The sequence below is a fragment of the Brassica napus genome, chromosome C2 (genome assembly GCF_020379485.1).
Source record: "Brassica napus cultivar Da-Ae chromosome C2, Da-Ae, whole genome shotgun sequence".
NCBI lineage: Eukaryota > Viridiplantae > Streptophyta > Magnoliopsida > Brassicales > Brassicaceae > Brassica > Brassica napus.
The window spans coordinates 42,811,957-42,831,157 of NC_063445.1; the positions used below are offsets into that span (position 1 = coordinate 42,811,957).

The following is a 19,201-nucleotide window of genomic DNA, read 5'->3' on the forward strand; positions in this document are numbered from 1 at the left end:
GACGTTGAGAGAACCCTTACCTCTTTGTAGCTTTGGTTGATGGAGACCTTTTCGTTGATCGGAGAACTGTTGGTTGTTTTTGGTTTAGGTCCTTGTGTTGGTTTTACAGATAGCCTTTTAAGTTCTTAAATGATTCTGTTTCTTGCTTTGGGTGGTAAGGCTGTTTGTAATTGAAACCTGTTAAAGTAATATAATATCATCAGTTGATTAAAAAAAATAATTATGCGCGTGGAAACTGTTTCGAAATTTAGATTCAATAATTTGCAAAGAACCAGACCCTAAACGTTTTCCCCTATGTTTGTCTATTTGTCTTCCCAAGTTCTTATATTTTGCTCAACTTCCCAGAATTCCCTCAGTCGTAAATGAGATGATTCCCTCGCGTCTTGTTGAATTACCAGAATATCAAATCGAAGAAACGAGTATGAAGCTACCGGAAATGATATTCGCCGACGGCGAGGAACCCGTCGGAGTAAGGGCTCTTACATACCAGTCATCGCGTTCCATCAACACCATTCTCAATGCTCTCGATGAAGAAGAGATTCAGTTTATCCGACAATCATCTTTCGGCAAGCTTGTCGATATCACAGAGAAACCCGCCTTCTCCGATAGATTTGCCCGATTCCTTCTGTCGAGACAACTGAAAGTGGAAAAAAAATATGAAGCTTGGTTCCGATTCGCTGGAAAGCCCATAAGATTCTCGCTCCGAGAGTTTGTCATAGTCACCGGTCTTCCCTGTGGCGAGTTCCCCAAGAAATATAAGCTGAAGAAGAAGAAAAACATTAACGACAAACTCTACTGGCCTGAGCTTTTCGGAAGTCTGGAAGAGATGCGTGTATCTAGGGCGATTAAGATGCTCCGGAAAAGAACTGTCACTGAGAAAGATATCCGGATGAAACTAGCATGCCTTGCAATTGTATTCTCTGTTCTGTTATCCACTAATTTGAAGATGAAGATGCTGAAGGAACACGCGGAGTTGCTTGGGGATATGGAAGAGTCTTTGCCTTCTCCTGGGGTCGGCTTGCATTTGATATGTTGACTAGTATAAAAAAATGGGATGAGATTTCCCTTTCCCAAAATTCTATGGCATGCAGCTTGTTATTGTTGAAGCTGTTCCTTCGCTAACTGAAGTAGTCAAAGAATCTTGTTCGTCATCAGAGTCTGACAGCGATGAAGATGATGTTGATGGCGTGGCAAGTAAAACAAAGAAGAAAACTCTAAGCCCTGAACATACCCGCGAAGTAGACAAAAAAGAAAAGGTATGCTTTCCCCCTTCTCATTCTACTTATAGTTGACATGAATTTCTTAATATAATCATTTGAATGGGAGTTCTTGTTTACTGATATATTAGGTTTTGCTGTGGAGTATACTTCCCCAAGACCCAGCAAGACCGGTAGACGAGTCGGTGCTTGTATGGCCTGATGAAGTTGTTGACATAAAAGTAGCGTACATGCTTAGTTGCATTAGCGCTAATCACGTATTTACAAAGAATATGTTCAGGGGTGGGGTAACCAAAGGCGATGTAGAAAGGATGCGTGAGAAGGCCAAAGCAGGAGGGAGAAAGAAAGCACTACCTTCGAAGGGTAAAGAGTCACCAGTTGTGATGAATGACGAAACAAGAATAACTTCTATTGTTAATGCTATTATGTGACCAAAGCTTAATCAAATTGATGGTGATATTGCTGCTGTTGTTGCCTCTGTCAAAGAGGTTTTTGCCTGTTCTGTTGCGTTCGCAGCCAAGGTTATTGCAACTGTCAAAGGAATGTTGAAGTCTTTGAAGACTGAGATCATGTCATCTAGGTCGAGGATAAATACTCCATCCCCTCTGAGTCTCCAAAATCTACGGGAGGGCCTGATGGGGTGGCGGATGGATGAGTTCTTCCAAACACAACCGCCGTTTCTCGTGATGGAAATGATGCGATAATTGAGAATGTGATTGAAAACATTAGTCATTACTCAACGCCCCCGGGTCTGGATAACGAATGCCCCGTAAGTGTGCTTTCTGTAGTTTTAATCATTTAACTCTGAGTTGTTCTCCAAGTCTATTTAATGCAAAGAATCAACAATTTAGAATAGTCACAATCCGTAACCTAGTTTTGTTAACCGATATTATAGTTCGTATCTGGATATTGATTAGGTAGTTGCCCAAATTAGGTGTCTTTAAAAGCTTCTGCTTTCACATTAAACAGTAATGGTCTCATTTCAGGGTTCTGATGCCAAATCCCGTCCCTAGCAATCAGTCAACCCGTTAGCTTGCACTCAGGAAGACAACACTCATGGGAATGAAATCGTTAGTGCTTACTCACCTAAGTCAAAAACACTGGACCCTACGCCGGTGAGTGTCGTATTATACTTATTAGAACTTAAAACCTCACTGGACTGGCTTATTGAATCGGTCCTCGATAATTTTGGTCTTATTCTTCGTGTTTATCGTACCCATGCCTGATGCACTGTATTTACTTTTGCAAACGTAGCCACCTTTATTCTATATAGCTGGTTTTATAAATTGAATATCTGTTTAATTATATATATCAAAAAACCGGTTTTCTTTTTTAATATCCAGTTATTGGATTATGTGATGAGACCCATATGTATTTGGTTATGCAAGTTCTCGCTGCACCAACACACCCCCAACTCAGTAACCAGCGTTCAGAGGGAAACGTAGAAGAATCTTTCGAAAATCGCCCATCTAGGTCTGCTCATAGCCAGACGCATGAACATCCTGATCCAATTGTATGATCACACTCCCTTCATATATGTTACATATGTTTTCTTTATGTAGTTACATGTTACCATGGTTTTCTTTTAACCATGACACTCCTTTTTTGTTAATTTATTCCCATTCAGATTCCGTCATTCTGACTTGGCCTCACTCAGGAATTTCAGCCCACCCAGCCCCCTGGTGATGATGAGATGGGAGACGATGAGGACCAGCTGGATGAGAAAGACAATTAAGATGGTGTTGGAGATACACAGGAGACATTACTTTGCCATAAAAGTAAGCGCATTTGCACTGTCCCACCTCAATTGCTTACCGACTATCAAAGTGAAACTGCCATTCTTAACCGTGCGAGGGAAGTACCCATTATCGGGAATGGTGTGTACGCCTTAGGATATGTACAGGAAAAGTACAAAACCCTCTAGATTCTACTGAAGAAAGAATGGTATGAACCCTAGAAACAACAATGTATTATTTTCGAGAGATTCCTATTATTAACATTGAGGAAAATTGAATTTTGCTTCCGTGATTGCTTTCATTGTAGTGCTATAAATGTCGTGGGCCTATCCGTATCTGCAAGGAAATTACCGACATTGGAGCAAGAACCCGGTTACTTACAGGCAGAGTATGTAACATTTGCTTTCTAACGTGTAGTTTAAAAAGTTTTGGTTGTGTTATTAAATCATCATTCTGTCAATGGTTGCAGGTCATTGACATCCTTATGAGGGTAATTGCAGCATCTGTCAACAGCCAAGTATCTGATAGGGGCCATACCACTCCGTTATTTCTTGATAGTCGAGTTCAGGTTCTGTTGTCCATGAACTTTCCGAAGTTCAGAAAAAGTAAGACGCAAACTCAGTATGTTTTCACCAAGGCTCTCGTTGATATCGTGAAGAAGAGTTTGAATTTCAACTCTGGTTTGTCACACTTCTACATGCCTGTCACCATTGCGCGGAAACACTGGGTGGCAGTTTGCGTTGACATCACTACTGCGAAGATATATGTTCTCGACTGCAACCCTGACGTGCTCGATGACAAGGCTTTAAGTAAAGAGCTTGCTCCGGTAACTGAAATGTTCCCATCCCTACTGAAACACTGTGGGGCATTGGTTGAGTATGTGGACAAGGCAGTTGTTGTTGAAAGGATGAAAGGTGTGGTAAAGAACACAAACCCCGCTGATGCAGCCATAACTGCGTGTTTGTTGATTCAAACCCATGCGCTGTATGGAGCAGAAATTTGTAGTTCTATCACTCCATTAGTCATTCCAGAGGAAGCTCAAAGGGCAGCTGTGATGATATATGAGTTTCACGAGATGGTGTAGGTGGTTCGTGTGTTGTTGTCTGAGCCCCCTTTTTTAACGTTTGATCCCATCTTCCGATGTAACATTCTAAGGAGTTTTATGTATGTTGTTTCGTTCTCGTACTTTCAATGGTTTGTATTGGTACTCTCCCTTAACCGGCCGTATTTTGTGACAACCCGTTATTTTGGACCAGCTCTTGAATTTTTTATTTTATTTAGAACCCGGTTTTTAATTATTATAATTAGCTATTTCTATCTGTTCCATTTCTGTAACCTTCACTAGATCCTTTGTTTCACTCTAGCCATTCTAAAAATGTAGTTCAACTTTGAAAATCGGAAATGTATGTATCATCATTGTCTCCAATCCGATTCTAATATACGAAACACATGAATATATTCTTGAACTTATATATAGACCACACAGTCAACTGAACATATTTTTCAACCATCAATCCGAGTGTTTCACACGTATGAAGGAAATTTAAGTTACCAACTTTAATTTGATTATAAGCTACCCATGAAGGAAAGATATGTTTAAACATTAACTCCGTATATAATATACGCATGCATGAAATGTAAGTTACATCCTTAAATCCGGATATTACATACGCATGAAGTGTATTTAATATATAACCTTTAATCCGGATATACTATATGCATGAAGGCACTGTAAGTTACAAACTTAAATCCGCATATATCATACGACTGAAGGTAAGTTCTGTTTCTAGCCGGAAAATATTTATTTACTTGGTTGCCTTATATGTAGTTGTCTTTCGTAAATCTTGTGCAACGGTATCATCTTTCACTTCTCAGGCCTCTCATAGACTTTGTATACTCTCATATTCACCTTAAAATGTTGCACTGCTATACTTGCAAGAAAATAATATTTCACATTAACATCTTACAAGTTCACCCCGTTAATATATTACACAATACAACTTCAAACTTAAGAACCATTTTCTCCCCGTTTTCCATAGGCCATCACACACCATATTAAACATCTTACATACAATACCATAAGTTGCTACACCCCACACCCCCCAAAATAAGACTCATATCGGGGTAGCATCGCAAAGCAAAATACAACAAACCATCACAGCGTCAATAGATATATTTATATAAGGCTGAGAGCTTCAATCTTCACCTGCATCTCCTCCATTGTTTCCCTCCGCTTCAGGGGACTGCTGGATGTTTTCAGTATTCATTACACCCGCCAGATGTGCAGCTGGTCCCAAATTGCCATGTTTTGACGATTCACCTATATCTCGGTAACAAACAACGTATTTTAGTTATTTGTATGTATCTGTTTCTAACCACAATAACTGGTTGACATAATATCCGTTGGAACAAGCGAAATTCATATCTTTCTCAACATATACAAAATTTCCATAGCATGTGGGTTCCATCTTGGAGAAGTTCACCTCTGCCCAAGTTTCGACGATGGTTTTCACATCTGTTGAAGAACCATTGGAGGATACATCAATTAGTTGTTGGTTTCTTGGGATAGGAGGAACATTTGTGGCCCCTATGTTGAGATCAGTTGGGGCGTAACCCACATATTCCGACCCCGGGACTCTATATATTCTTTGTAGCTGAACAACATAGCTCGAAGACATCAAGCTTTCCAAATATTCCGGACTGTCTTCCATTGCACCAAAATGCGGGGTGTAGTAGTGTAGATCATAGGTTGGTGATGGAACAGAGGTCCTGAAACGTCCACCCGTTAAGACTTGGTGAAACCCTGGAAAATTGAAACCAGTTACTACTGCGAAATAAATTATTCTAACACCTTCCCTATGTCCTATTAATGTAGCCGGTTATTTTTGTAAATGCTATTAAACAACAGACATGACCGGTTAATTTTATCTTACCATAAACGTTAGCCGTAGCCGCCCTAAGGCCATCTCCTCATATGCGATTAACAATCCCTGTATTCCCAATAGTTGGGACAATGTGATCACCGGTTTCAACGGTAGGACCTAGATTTAGGTCAAGATTGTTTTTCGCCTTTTCAATCTCCATAGAGAAATGGTAGAGAAGCACTATTTCATCTTCCTCAAATATCTCATCCATGGCGTGTTGACTACACACAAACTCCTTGCCTCTTATCATATCTGCATAGGTAGTGTGCGATATGTTATGTGCTGTTTCATACTAAAATCAACAAAAGAAATGGTGAGTAATGAAACTTGTATATCATATCTTAAAAAGTACAAGGTTATACCCAAAACAACGGCCATGTGTTGCTCCTCCGTAACACCCTCGGCAAGAAAATTTCTAGCGCCGATGGTGAAAGGTGATCTGCATCTGAACTGGTATGTAGCTACATCCTCCGCCCCGAATATTACGCATAATCTAGGCTATGTATTCCATTCGTGAACGGAAATCATCATCTCCACGTCCACATTTGTCACAATGTTTTGTGGGGGAGTATGTAGCTCCATCTGGTTCTAGCAACCATTGTGGCAGCTGAAAGGTTAGTAGTAGACATGTTTCTGCACGGAGCCTAAAAAAACCCCCTCACCATCCCCTTAACAGCCTCAACATGGTCGTTTCTCCCAACTATAATATCATGCCCTAGGACGGTCGAATCGTGTTCGAACCTCCACACTCCTTCTGCTGATTTTCTCCATTGTCCTTTGGCGACACGAACTAGACGCGACTTCTGTGGATTGTGATAATGAAGATCATCAGTAGTTTGTAAATAGACAATTTGACTGTAGCTTATATGATACTATTGAATCAGAAGTTGTACCAAGAACCCTTTTGCAAAATATTATATAATGTTATGTTCATTGACCCCTTACCGTATCGAAATCTTAGAGAATAATATTAGTTGCAGTTATCTCCAGTTCTTTTCCGCTAGGTTCCTTACTATCCGGTGTTTGTAGACTAATTTGGTGCTGCAAAATATGATAGTGGGACTACCTATATAAAGCCAACTACGAACTATAGCAACCGGTCTTACCTACACTTGTAAGTTAACTCAGAGAATCTAGCCCATATCTTCCCATTTAATGTGCGCAGCCTATCTATGATTAGAGTGTCATCATTACTTGCTTTTCTGACATGACAAAACACCTCTGTTATTTTATTTAATTTGTTAATACTTCCACTATCTTGTGTTCTCTGAACCTGAAGTCTTATGTAGTAAGCTAACAACACAAAATATCTTCAATAGTAAGTGAGTTAGAATACATGGAGGAGATGTGGCCTTGTTTCTTTATTTTGATCCACTTTCCAAATAAACTAAGTTAATTTGTCTCGGTCCGAACATTTAATTGCTTCAGTTATAGTATATTTGTTTACTATTTGTTGACTACCAACTCTAACTTGTACTGTGTAAGGAAAATTATTCAAAAAATTAATATAACCAGTTCAGCTCGTTTGCGTATAGTACAAAATAGGTAGGCTGTTTTAATTGGGAAGGTAAGATGACCATTATGTTAGCAACTAAAGTAACCTAGTATTTTTAGACTTCGCATGTAAACACACTATATTAACGAAACCAGCATAATTATATCCGAATACGTGATGTTGTTCAAGGATACTCAAATTATCAATCTGATTTACAGATTAGGGTCCAAAATGTATCGTCAAATGGTTTCCCAGTTTTACTTCACATAACAAAGTTACAACATTTTTCATATGCGTGGGTAAGTTGAGAATAAAGTTTGCCTTAACTATATCGTTCCATTATTATTGACACGTCACATCAATTAAACATGTTCTTATAGTAATTTGATGGTTACGTTTACTGCTTTACTGTCTACATCAACGCATATTGAGGTCAATACATGCCTATAAGATATAATGTACCACCAATAAATTTGTTTGACTGATATTTTTTTGCCAAAAAATTACAAGATGTCTGTAACAGCCGCATTATCTATGTACATGCTTCTACAACATTCACTGTTTATATACTAAACCGAAGATTAACACAATATAACTTAATCTAATGAAGACCAATATCATTATCTTACAGACACGCTTACTTAACAACGAAAGTTGTTCTTATTATTTATTGTACAAACTCGGGAAACTAGATTGACCTGCCACTACCCACGAACTGGTTTATATTATACATTGCCATGATTTATATCCAGTTCTACATCCCCCCCCCCCCCCCCATTTCTGACATACACCTTCATCATCCGAGTCAACAACTTCCGTAACCATACATTAACATAGATCATATAGCCATTTTGCAAGTAGCTCGGTTATGCCCCGCGCACTTGCATTGACTGCACATAGTTCGTTTCTTCTTTCCTCTCATCTGCACAAAGGGAATCTGCTTGTTAGAAAACGTTTACTGGAGAAATGTTAATGTCATCTACAACTTCTTAAGTATACACAATTTACATTAGTAAGGACAATGTAATTACTACCTCAAATTCTCCTCTTGATAAAATGCGGGTTTTTCTAGGCCTCCCGGGTGGCCTCCTGGCTGGTGGATCAACTTCTACCTGGCTTTCTGATCCATCACTCGAGAGAATTTTAATGTTTTCGTACCCAAAACCGGATATATTATTTTACTGTAGGTTCTCAAACTGTAATATTCTCCAACGAGGGAATCCACCCTGATTTTGTACCTTGTAGCCGCTGCGATGGCGTGGGTGATGGAATTAGGAGCGCTTGAAACTCATAGCACGTAAAGGTTTTGTCTGTTAAATTAACATTACATATGTTTCCCTTCTTGTCTCGCACCTCATACTGTTCTTCTCCTATGAGGGTGACCCAAAGCCCCCCACTCCTTTCAAAGTTTGCTGCCACAAGATCATCGATATGAGGTGTCAGAATCTTTTCATCCCCCCGCTGGAGTTGCCTCCTAGCAGCAAACCAGGACATCAGCTTAGCTCTTATGTATACAATGAGGGAAAGTATTGGATATTCTCTAGCGTTTCGCAATACTGAGTTCCAAGTCTCTGCCACATTAATCGTCATAATATTGTACCGGCTGCCTTCGAAATGAGATCTGGCCCAATGTGGGAAACCAATTCCCATTAGGTACTCTGCACAGGAGGCATTAACGTTTTTAATCTCGTTGAAAGTACTGTAAAACTCGGAAAGTCGGTACGCTCTTGCTGCATTCCCCACCAGGTACCCCAAGTGCTTATCTTTGAAATACGTCCTTGTATTTCTTTTAAGGTGAAGTATGCATGTGCAATGTCGCCCTATCGGATAAACCTGCCGCAAATAAGTGGATGGCCAAAAATTAATCACGATTGTTAAATATATTTATAAGTAAAAAATTAAACCCCAATTGTTTTGTAACCCATTGTTATGTATCCGACTACTTCAAAATATATCAGGTTATTAGCAGATTGCATTTGCATATTAACCGTGTAAAATAATCATCCCGTATTTTCTTAATTTATTTAGTCACTAGTTTATTACAACTTACCTTTGCAATCATGTGGTATATCGAAGGATTTCGATCGGACACAAAAACAATTTCGTCATTGTTTGGTATGACTTGGGTTAGTTTCCTAAAAAAACCATTCTCAAGCTTTGTCATTTTTCTCCATCGACAACCGCCACCGCTAATGGGAATACTTGATAATTACCATCTTGAGCTGAAGCAGTTAACAAACATCCAACATACTTGCCTCTGAGATGTGTGCCATCAACTATTACAACCTTCCTCTTGAATTTGTAACCTTCAATGCTTGCAGACAAAGCTAGAAACATATACTTGAACCTATGCCCTATCCCTTCCGCGTACTCGGTGTGGACATCTGCAATACTCCCGGGATTAGCATGTACTAGCTTCTCAAGGTAAGCCGGGAGGAGATTGTAAGAAGCACCACATGACCCCTTTGTGTAGTCTAAAGCTACCTCTCTGGACCTCTATGCTTTCCAATATGAAATGTGAACCTCGTGATCGCCCTGCATAGCTTCCCTAATTTCATTTGGCCGGGGCCCCCTCCTCTACCAGCAAATTTTCCTCTCATCATCCCCCCCAATAACCGTATGTGTTGCTTGCGACTGGTATCCAGAACGATCGTCAACGCTGCAAGAACGGGCTAAATTTACTGTTCTGACCTCATACAACTGGGTGTTTTTTAAGATTGCAGCATAGACTCTCCAACTACAGGTGTGGCTAAAGCATTGTAGAACTATCCCACCCAGGGCAGAACGGCTATTCCGAAATCTGAGTTTCTTTCGGATTGCGTACATCGCCATATGATGTTTGAAATCTTCTCTACACTTGAATATCAGCCCAACATTCACAACATCCGTGTTATTAGCTCCTACAGCAGCACCTGTAAGTTTTAAAAAATAACCATGTTATCGATTCTGGAATTTATACATTTTTGATATATAAATGGTAGGGGTTAACATCACTGAATATTTAGTTATTGGGTATCATATTTGTTCACTCTCCTCTAAAATTTATATAATGATATAATTATTAGGTTGGTCCAACTTCAAAATCATAAATACAGATCGTACCCACCTTGGTACCCTACAATTTTGGAAGAAGATCCATCTATTATCAATCTTTCACTCCCCATAGGGGTGGTGATGGCGAGAATATCAGAATCATCAGTTACATCTATATAACTGCTCTGGCCTCCTTCTCCTCCTCTGCTCAGTCTCCTCTCTTTCGCCATTAATGTCTGCTCATGTTGATCGTTGCCTACATTAACAGCTCCAATTTCAACTCAACATTTCACTTCCTATTTCAACAACGTTTCGTCATAATGCAAAAAATATTGATCAACACGCTTACCCCCCATTATTTTCGTCAGCAATGGTTACATGTATTGGATTATATAGGGTGTCCCCCGCCAACCCTTGTTTACTATTGCCTGTTGAACCCGTTGAGGAATGATCCACCTCGACAGCGTTTGGGGTCTCATCTTCGGTAACTTGGTAATTGATATGGACTTTTCAAGGGTCCAGGGTTCAAATCAATGCAGTATTTTAGATGTCAATACATTTATAAGTGTTTCAATGCAAAGAGAATACATGTTCAAACTTAATCTAAGTGCATTCAGTGTAATGAAGTGATTTGATTAAACTAACAAGATTCTAACACAATTAACTAGCAACTTTCAAGCAAATGGATAAAAGAGAAATCATGGGTATAGGAATTTGATTTCAGATGATTAAGATTTAATCTAAAATGGCAAGGTTTCAATCAACACATTTCCCTAAGTCTAGATAACAATTATAAGTAAGTTCTTTGTCAAGACAAATGCTCATTTACTCTCATTGATCAAACATCAAATGTCTTTAGTTTGTGTCAATCAAGCAATCATTAAGAACAGATCATTCAACTTTCTAAACTCCCCTAACATCAAATGCCTTTGGTAGGGTAAGTTAAGAGCATGTTGAGTTGGCTCAGACATTTCATCGAACACCTTCCGGACAATGAAATGTCTTGATTTCTAATCTAAAATGGGCAACTCTAGATTAACATTAAGATCACTCAATCAAACAAGGAAACATATTAATCTACTCTAAACATTCTAGATCATCACTTAATCATCCTAATCATCCTAACCCATGAATCCAAAAAGAGTTTACTCACTAATCTTCATGATTAACCTTAAACTCCATAATAGATTCAAGAGAAATCATGTTAAAAAGATGAGATAGACTCAAATTATTCAAAAAAGAAAGATTAGATTAATAAAGATTCAAACTTTCTCCAAAGTCTCAATGTATTTTGAGAGAAACAAGATATATCCTAATTTTAGGTCTAAAATATATTTATATGACTTGTAAAAACGAGTGGATCCAGTTAACAAATCTGAGAAAGCCCACAAAATAAATAAAATTCGACTAAGTGAAATTTCCGAGCGGCTTCGTCATCCCGCTCTGGACACCCGCTCTGTTGTGTGCTTGAATCAGGGCCGGCTCAATGGTGTCATGGGCCATGGGGCAAAAAAAGAATTTTAATTTCCAAACTATTATTTTTCTTTAAAAAATCTGATAGATATATGTTTTTTTCAAAATACCAGAAATATTTTTAAAAATAAATCTATGGAAATAAAAAATACTTTCATATAAAAAAATTTGGACCCCTTTTCTTATTTTTAATATAAAAATACATGTATTTTTTTTAAAAATCGGACCCGTATCTATTAAGAAACAGGGAAACAACGGATTGGACCCGGAGTGGTGCGGACCCGGGGCGGTCGCACCGCTCGCCCCCGTCTAAGCCGGGCCGGCCCTGGCTTGAATTGCAACAACCTTGTCTCCCCGCTTCACGTACCCGCTCTACTACTTGCTCTGATGTTGCTTTTCGTTGGATGATGCGAGCGGGGCGTTGATGTCGCAGCAGAAGACCGCTCCAGCTCACGCTTATGGTACGGTGAGAGCACTATCTCGCAACGTGACCTCGCTCTAAGATGCGTCCGGTTTACAGCGACCTACACTCCTCGTTGCCACGAACCGGCTCCAACACTTGAAGACTTCGATTGAGCTTGGATGATCACGCTCTGTGAACTGTTCCAAGCTTCAGCCAAGCTTCGCCTTCTTCGTGGGTCTGTCCTGTCACACGATTCATCTTCTACGCCGCAAGTCCGCTTCTCTTGTCTACGCCATGAAGCCGCTCTGCATCTCGAGATTGGAGATCATGGTTGGTCGTCTCTGCCCTCTCCGATGCTCCAATCATCCATCCCGACCGCTTCAGCTCTCCTCCAAGCCGCGACCACAGATGACCAAGCTTCCACGGCGACGTCGTCTTGCTTACTGTGACACCCGTCACCTCCTATATGGAAGACAGCGTGTCACCCCCGACGCGTCATCATACAACAATGTGATACCCGTCTCCCTGACACTAAGGACGACGGGCCACCAACAATATCCCGTAATATAAAAGCCCATAAACCCGACAACTCTCACCCAAGCCCAAATAAAATCCGAAAGAAAAGTCCAGTAGCACCAAGTCCGTTCAAATATCACATACTTGTTTGTCTCACCTGAAAAGGGGAAGAGTGAGGGGTGAGCGACAGGGGAATCGCTCAGTGAGGTATGGGATGCCACCCCGAAGTCCATGGACCCGGACATAGCACTCCGAATAAATATAATTTAATTATAATGCATGTCAAACACAGTACCTAAAGTACTCAAGCAACAAACAATGGTCCTACCGAGGTGCACACTCGCCGCCCTCTAACAGGCCAAATACCGAAAATGTGCTCTGTTCATACACACACCGAAAAAGTGCTCGGTAACACACGCCCGTGGACGATTTATCGACACTTCCAGGCTACAGCTCAACCGGTCGACTAAAGTTGGCCATAACCTCATACAATCCGGCATACAGCAGTCTGACTCTGTATCCGTCTCCAAACAAAAACAATCCTAGCTAAGAATTTACATTAAGTGAAACAATCAATGTTGAATCCTCTAACCCCCTAGTTCCGGTTTATGCAAAGAACCTAAAACTAAACAAGCAATGATAGACTCGATTTCACACAGACGGAACACATTAGAAATAAATTATATTTATTCGAGGTCCTAAGCCGTGTACGAGAAGTTCGGGAATAGACCCTCACCTTAGCAACAATAAGAGGTGGTATCTATGAACTCCAGCTGCTCAAATGGACTCCAAATCTGAAATCAGATCGAAATTTCGAGTCAGAACGCCTTTCGAACGGTTTAAAACGGGTATTTACGGAAAAGTCAACCCGCTGGTCAAAGATTAATTATTTAATTAATTAATTAATTAATCCGGTTTTTCCTAATCGATTTCCAATTGATTTTAACCGACCGGTTTAACCTAACCGAATCGAAATCGATTTAAACCAGTAAAACCACCGGTTGACCGAGTCACCGAGTTGACTCACCGGGTTGACTCGCCCGAGTTGGCGAGTCACCGGTGTCGGTCACCGGCGGTGACGTGGCGGCGACGCGGCGGCTTACCGGAAAAATCAACGGCGGCGACGGCGGCGAGGCGGCGGCAGCTTCTCGGCGGCGAACGGACGGTGGTCGGTCACAGCGGCTCAGGCGAACGTTGGTCGGAGACGGCGGCGAGTGGCCGGAATTCGCGGTGGCTCCGGCGGACGGCGGAAGCGCGTGTGTTTCACTTTGCAGACACACCCTCTTAAATCAACCCCAATCTTTCATCTGTCCAATTTAGCCCAGGCGGATATACTTATTTTGCAACATTGGTACCTGAACTTTTGATAACTCCATTTCTGACCCCATACTTTGTAAACTGGAACCATAACCTCACTATTTTGTCTCAAACTTCTCAAAAGTGCACTTTATACATCTAATGTATAAAGTGAACACACAAATGCAAATGGCTTTATACATCTAATGTCTCAAACCATAACCTCACTATTTTGCATTTAGCCCTGTCAAATGCAAATGAACACACAAATGCAATATATACATCTAAATGCATCCTAAAATGACTTGTATGAACTCAAATAAGATAGTAAAAACCTTATAAAAACATGAGATATCAGTAATTCATAATTACATTTGTGCTTGTACCATTTGCCGCTGCATGTCCATCAACTGTCTGTGACTGTGCCTCCCCATAATTGTAATTACGGTTAATCACATTTTCCAATAATCTGGTCCAATCTCCACCTCTGGCGAATCAGGATTGAAGTATCTTGATCCATCGTATCCATCTCCCGCCATTGGTTGGTTATCGGCAGCTCATGTTATTTTATTATAAAATGTTAGGTCAATATCCGCATCTTCAAAATTGTATCCTTCCCATGGCATATAAACCACTAATATATTTTCCCCCAAGGCGAATTCTCCACCAACTGTAGCAGCACCATCAGCTAAAATTTGTCCATTTTTAATGCATTTACCCCGGCGAACCTGAGGTACTTTCTTGGCACTAAAAAAAAGGTGATTCAATCCACTAGTGCATTACTTCTTCTGAATCGAAACAAGAAAGAGCTCATAACCACTGCTTGTGAAAAGAGCTCTCCTCAACTAAAGGCGCACCTACTGTTACTATCAGATACGCAGTAAATTTCTGAATTTTTTATATTGCTATCGTCGGTTATTAAATATCCAGATTTTGTTATTTTTATTCATTACGACATCCGAAATAAAAGGACACACTCCACATATGCCATTATGTATATATATTTCGAATTACACATGCTTTTTAACGGCACGTAGATGACTCAGAAGCATCAGGATCATTTAATTCCTTTTAACATCCTCCCATTTGGGGGGGGGGGGGGGGGGGGGGGGGGGTAAATGAATATTCGGATTTAACTTTAAGCATTATAGCATGCATGTCCCCTTACGTGTTCAACGTTTTGCAAACATTGTAAATATTAGCATCACCGACTTCTTAAACTTAGGCGAGGTCTAAACTATAGGTATGATTCAGGAAACTTGATTATATTTAAATCTTCCGAATAATGCTTACTCTCGTCTGGATTGTTTTCATCGCCGGGTCGCTGGCATAATGCAAATCCTCTAGCCTTTTCAACCTCAAACGACAAACGGTAAAGGAGGACCAGCTTCTCCTCGCTGAATAGATGCTTCAGTAAAGTCTCACTACATCGTATCACGTCATCGCCCACCACACCTGTGGAAAAATCAATGAAATTCAGTCTTCTATTTTTCGGTACATATGTCTAAACATCGTATAAGTTTTTTTCAAAACTCGAATACTTTACACCCATTACCTTTTATAGATTTTTATATAAGACTATCATCGCTACATGATCCTCCTCCGAAACCCTTCCATCTAAATATGTAGTGTCACCAACTCTGAAAGGAGTTCTACAAAGGAACTCGTATCTAGCCACATTAAGAGACCCGTATGTGATACAAAGTTGCACTCCGTTTGTCCACTCTTGCACACTCATCACTACCTCGACATCCTCAGAAGTTATTATGTTTGCTGGTAGAGAATTTGATGCAATGCCCTGCAGCATTGTGTCGGGGAGTTGATATGTCAAAGCAATGGGACATTCTGGTCCTATAATGAGCTCTTCACTTATGAGACCTGTAAAGGACTCGATATTTTCATTAGTGCACGCAACTATATACTGCTCCACTTCCGATGGATCCCCTTCGAATTGCCAACCCCCGGCGGTACTTTTATTCCACTTTCCACTCGGGATTCGGACAAGCTGACCCATCTGAAAAGAAAGTGTACAATGATGAGAATAAATTTATTAAAGTTGCCATTTCATTAATGTTTCAGTTTTTTACGGTTAAAGTTCTTAGTGACGACTAAACCTCATGTTTCATGCCCACATTTAATGACTTATATTGAGGAATATATTACTCACCTTTACTTTGTAGTGCTCTAGCAGCGATCTCATACTTGATTAATATATTAAATCGTTCCCTAAAAAATAAGCCGACTAACTGGAAAAGCTGTTGTGTACACTCTATGGGCTACCAATTAATGCTTATTTTTAGTGAAATTCTGAGTGAAGACCCTAGATGGAACGAATGTATTTAAGTAAGGAAGCGTGTCATCATCACCTCCTTAACTTACATATTGCTGTGAATGGAGTTTTATGTAGAGATACAGTGATCCAAATATATTATCTCGTACTGTAGAACCTTTCACGATCTAAGCTATAGTAACCCAATTGACGAGAGTCAGCACTACAAGAAAACAGCGATATTCTGACGGACATTCCGACGGAAAATGAAATCCTCGAAATATCCCGAGGAATTTCCGAGGAAATTCCGAGGAAACACAAAATTTGGTTTCCTCGGAATTTCCTCGGAATATACCGACGGAATTCCGAGGAAATATCAATCCGTCGGAATATTCCGAGGAAATTCTGAGGAAATATATTTTCCTCGGAAAAAACCGATGAATTCCGAGGAAATATTAGAGCCGTTGGAGAGCCGTTTTAGGATTTTACATAATTCCGAGGAAATTCCGACGGACTAGCCGTTGGCGTCGGAATTCCGTCGGAATTTCCTCGGTTTGTCGGCAGGATTTAACCTATAAATACAAGCTCCTCTTCCTCTTCATTCACTCCATATCTTCATCCTCCCTCTTACTCTATTTACACACGAATTTGATTCATAAAAATATGTCTTCTTCAAATTATTTTCGTTCTTGGATCGATCGACCTCATTTGGATCCGAACACGAGATTGCTTACGGAAGAATACCAACGAGGTATAACCGAATTCATGGGGTTAGTTCACCGACAACCGGAAGCAAAAACATGTAAGTTAAGATGTCCTTGCTCTAATTGTAAAAATATAAAGGTTATTAAAGAGTGAGATGTTTGGACTCATCTATATTTGAGTGGGTTTACACGAAGTTACAAAATTTGGTATCATCATGGGGAAACTGATTATGAACATGGTAGTACTAGCGAACCTCAGCCAGCGGTTAGATTAGAAGAACCAATTAGAACGGATGTAGATTATGGTGTAGGTACTGAGCAGATGGTAAATGATCATTTTAGAGGGGAAGATTTACCCAATGCACAAGCTAGGAGATTTTATGATATGTTGGATGCTGGAAAGCAACCATTGTACGAAGGTTGCAGAGATGGTCATTCAGCTTTATCATCTGCTACAAGATTGATGGGCATTAAAACAGATTATAATTTGGCAGAAGACTGTGTGGATGCGATTGCTGATTTTGTAAAAGGTATTGTACCCGAGGATAATGTAGCTCCTGGTTCATACTACGAGGTTCAGAAACTCGTAGCTGGTCTTGGTTTATCGTATCAAGTAATAGATTTATGCAGCGACAACTGCATGATTTATTGGAGGGCGGATGAACAGCGGGTTACATGCAAATTTTGTGGGAAGCCTCGTTATAAAGATACGAGTGGAAGAGTTCCAGTGCCATATAAAAGGATGTGGTATTTGCCTTTGACGGAAAGGTTGCAGAGGTTGTATATGTCTAAACGCACAGCGCAACCAATGAGATGGCATGCGGAGCACTCAACAGATGGTGAGATCAGACATCCTTCAGATGCAAAAGCGTGGAAGCATTTCCAATCAAAGTATCCCGACTTTGCGTATGAGAGAAGAAATGTCTACCTTGGATTATGTACTGATGGTTTCAGTCCGTTTGGCAAGAGTGGAAGACAGTATTCTCTATGGCCCGTCATTCTTACACCATACAACCTACCCCCAAACTTGTGTTTGCGACGAGAGTTTTTGTTTCTCTCGATTCTCGTTCCCGGACCAGAGCATCCTAAGAGATCACTTGATGTGTTTCTTCAGCCACTAATATATGAGTTGCAACAACTATGGGCTCAAGGTGCTGAAACATACGATGTTTCGTGTAAAGAAAACTTTCAAATGCGGGCAGTACTAATGTGGACAATAAGTGATTTTCCAGCATATGGTATGTTGTCTGGATGGACAACGCATGGAAGGCTATCATGTCCATATTTTCAAGATAACACTGATGCTTTCCAACTAAAACACGGAAGGAAAACGTGTTGGTTTGACTGTCACAGGAGATTCCTACCACCTGATCATCCATATCGTAGGAGTAGGAATTTGTTTACGAAGAACAAGAGGGTGTTTGACAGTCCACCTCCGGAAATTTGTGGGAAAGATTTGAAGATACAACTAAGAGATTTTGGTGCAGAAAGGACGCCAGACGTCGGTGGACATGAGCGTTTTCCGGTAGATGCTGTTGGAGAACTACATAACTGGCACAAAAAAAAGTATTTTCTGGGATTTGCCATACTGGGAGGATCATCTGCTAAGGCATAATTTAGATGTCATGCATATTGAGAAGAACTTTTTTGACAATCTCATGAACACGATCCTTAATGTTCAAGGTAAAACAAAGGATAATTTGAATTTAGTCGATATATGCGCTCGTTCAGAACTTCATGTTGATGAGAATGGTAGGGCTCCTTTTCCCATATACCGACTTGATGCAGAGGGAAAAGATGCGTTCTTTGATTGGATTTCAAACAATGTGGAATTTCCAGACGGTTACGCATCTAATTTACGTAACTGTATCGACATAAAGGAAGGAAAGTTTACTGGCTTGAAAAGCCACGATTGCCATGTAATGATGCTGCGCCTCCTTCCGTTTGCCTTCAAGGAACTATTACCACGAAATGTTCATGAAGCAATTGCAGGCATAAGTGGTTTCTTCCGCGATTTATGCACGAGATCAGTGACTCTTGAAGGTATTGAAAATTTGAAGACTAACATAGCCGTGATTCAGTGCAACCTAGAGAAGATATTTCCTCCTTCATTTTTTGATGTTATGGATCATCTT

At 40.2% G+C, this 19,201-nt stretch overlaps 1 protein-coding gene and 1 long non-coding RNA gene across 2 annotated transcripts; one reads left to right on the plus strand and one right to left on the minus strand.

Annotated features, from left to right (window-relative positions):
• The first annotated feature begins 367 nt into the window (after positions 1-367).
• LOC125582412 lies at positions 368-1,921 on the plus strand. The gene is made up of 4 exons (XM_048749105.1): positions 368-1,012; positions 1,092-1,256; positions 1,349-1,597; positions 1,655-1,921. Exons 1-4 carry the CDS (start codon positions 368-370, stop codon positions 1,919-1,921), a joined length of 1,326 nt encoding a protein of 441 aa, XP_048605062.1.
• A 3,369-nt stretch (positions 1,922-5,290) lies between these two features.
• LOC125581917 lies at positions 5,291-7,011 on the minus strand. The gene is made up of 3 exons (XR_007319682.1): positions 6,240-7,011; positions 5,887-6,129; positions 5,291-5,756 (listed from the first exon to the last, which is right to left on the minus strand). It is a non-coding gene; the product is annotated as an uncharacterized LOC125581917 (long non-coding RNA).
• Between the last annotated feature and the right edge of the window lie 12,190 nt (positions 7,012-19,201).

What these genes read in the sequence shown, in the direction of transcription:
- LOC125582412 (XM_048749105.1), top strand. Translation starts at nt 368, where the DNA reads ATGATTCCCTCGCGTCTTGTTGAATTACCAGAATATCAAATCGAAGAA. An exon ending in AAGTAGACAAAAAAGAAAAG is followed by an intron (nt 1,257 to 1,348) that starts GTATGCTTTCCC and finishes CTGATATATTAG; the next exon opens with GTTTTGCTGTGGAGTATACT. An exon ending in AGGGTAAAGAGTCACCAGTT is followed by an intron (nt 1,598 to 1,654) that starts GTGATGAATGAC and finishes ATGTGACCAAAG; the next exon opens with CTTAATCAAATTGATGGTGA.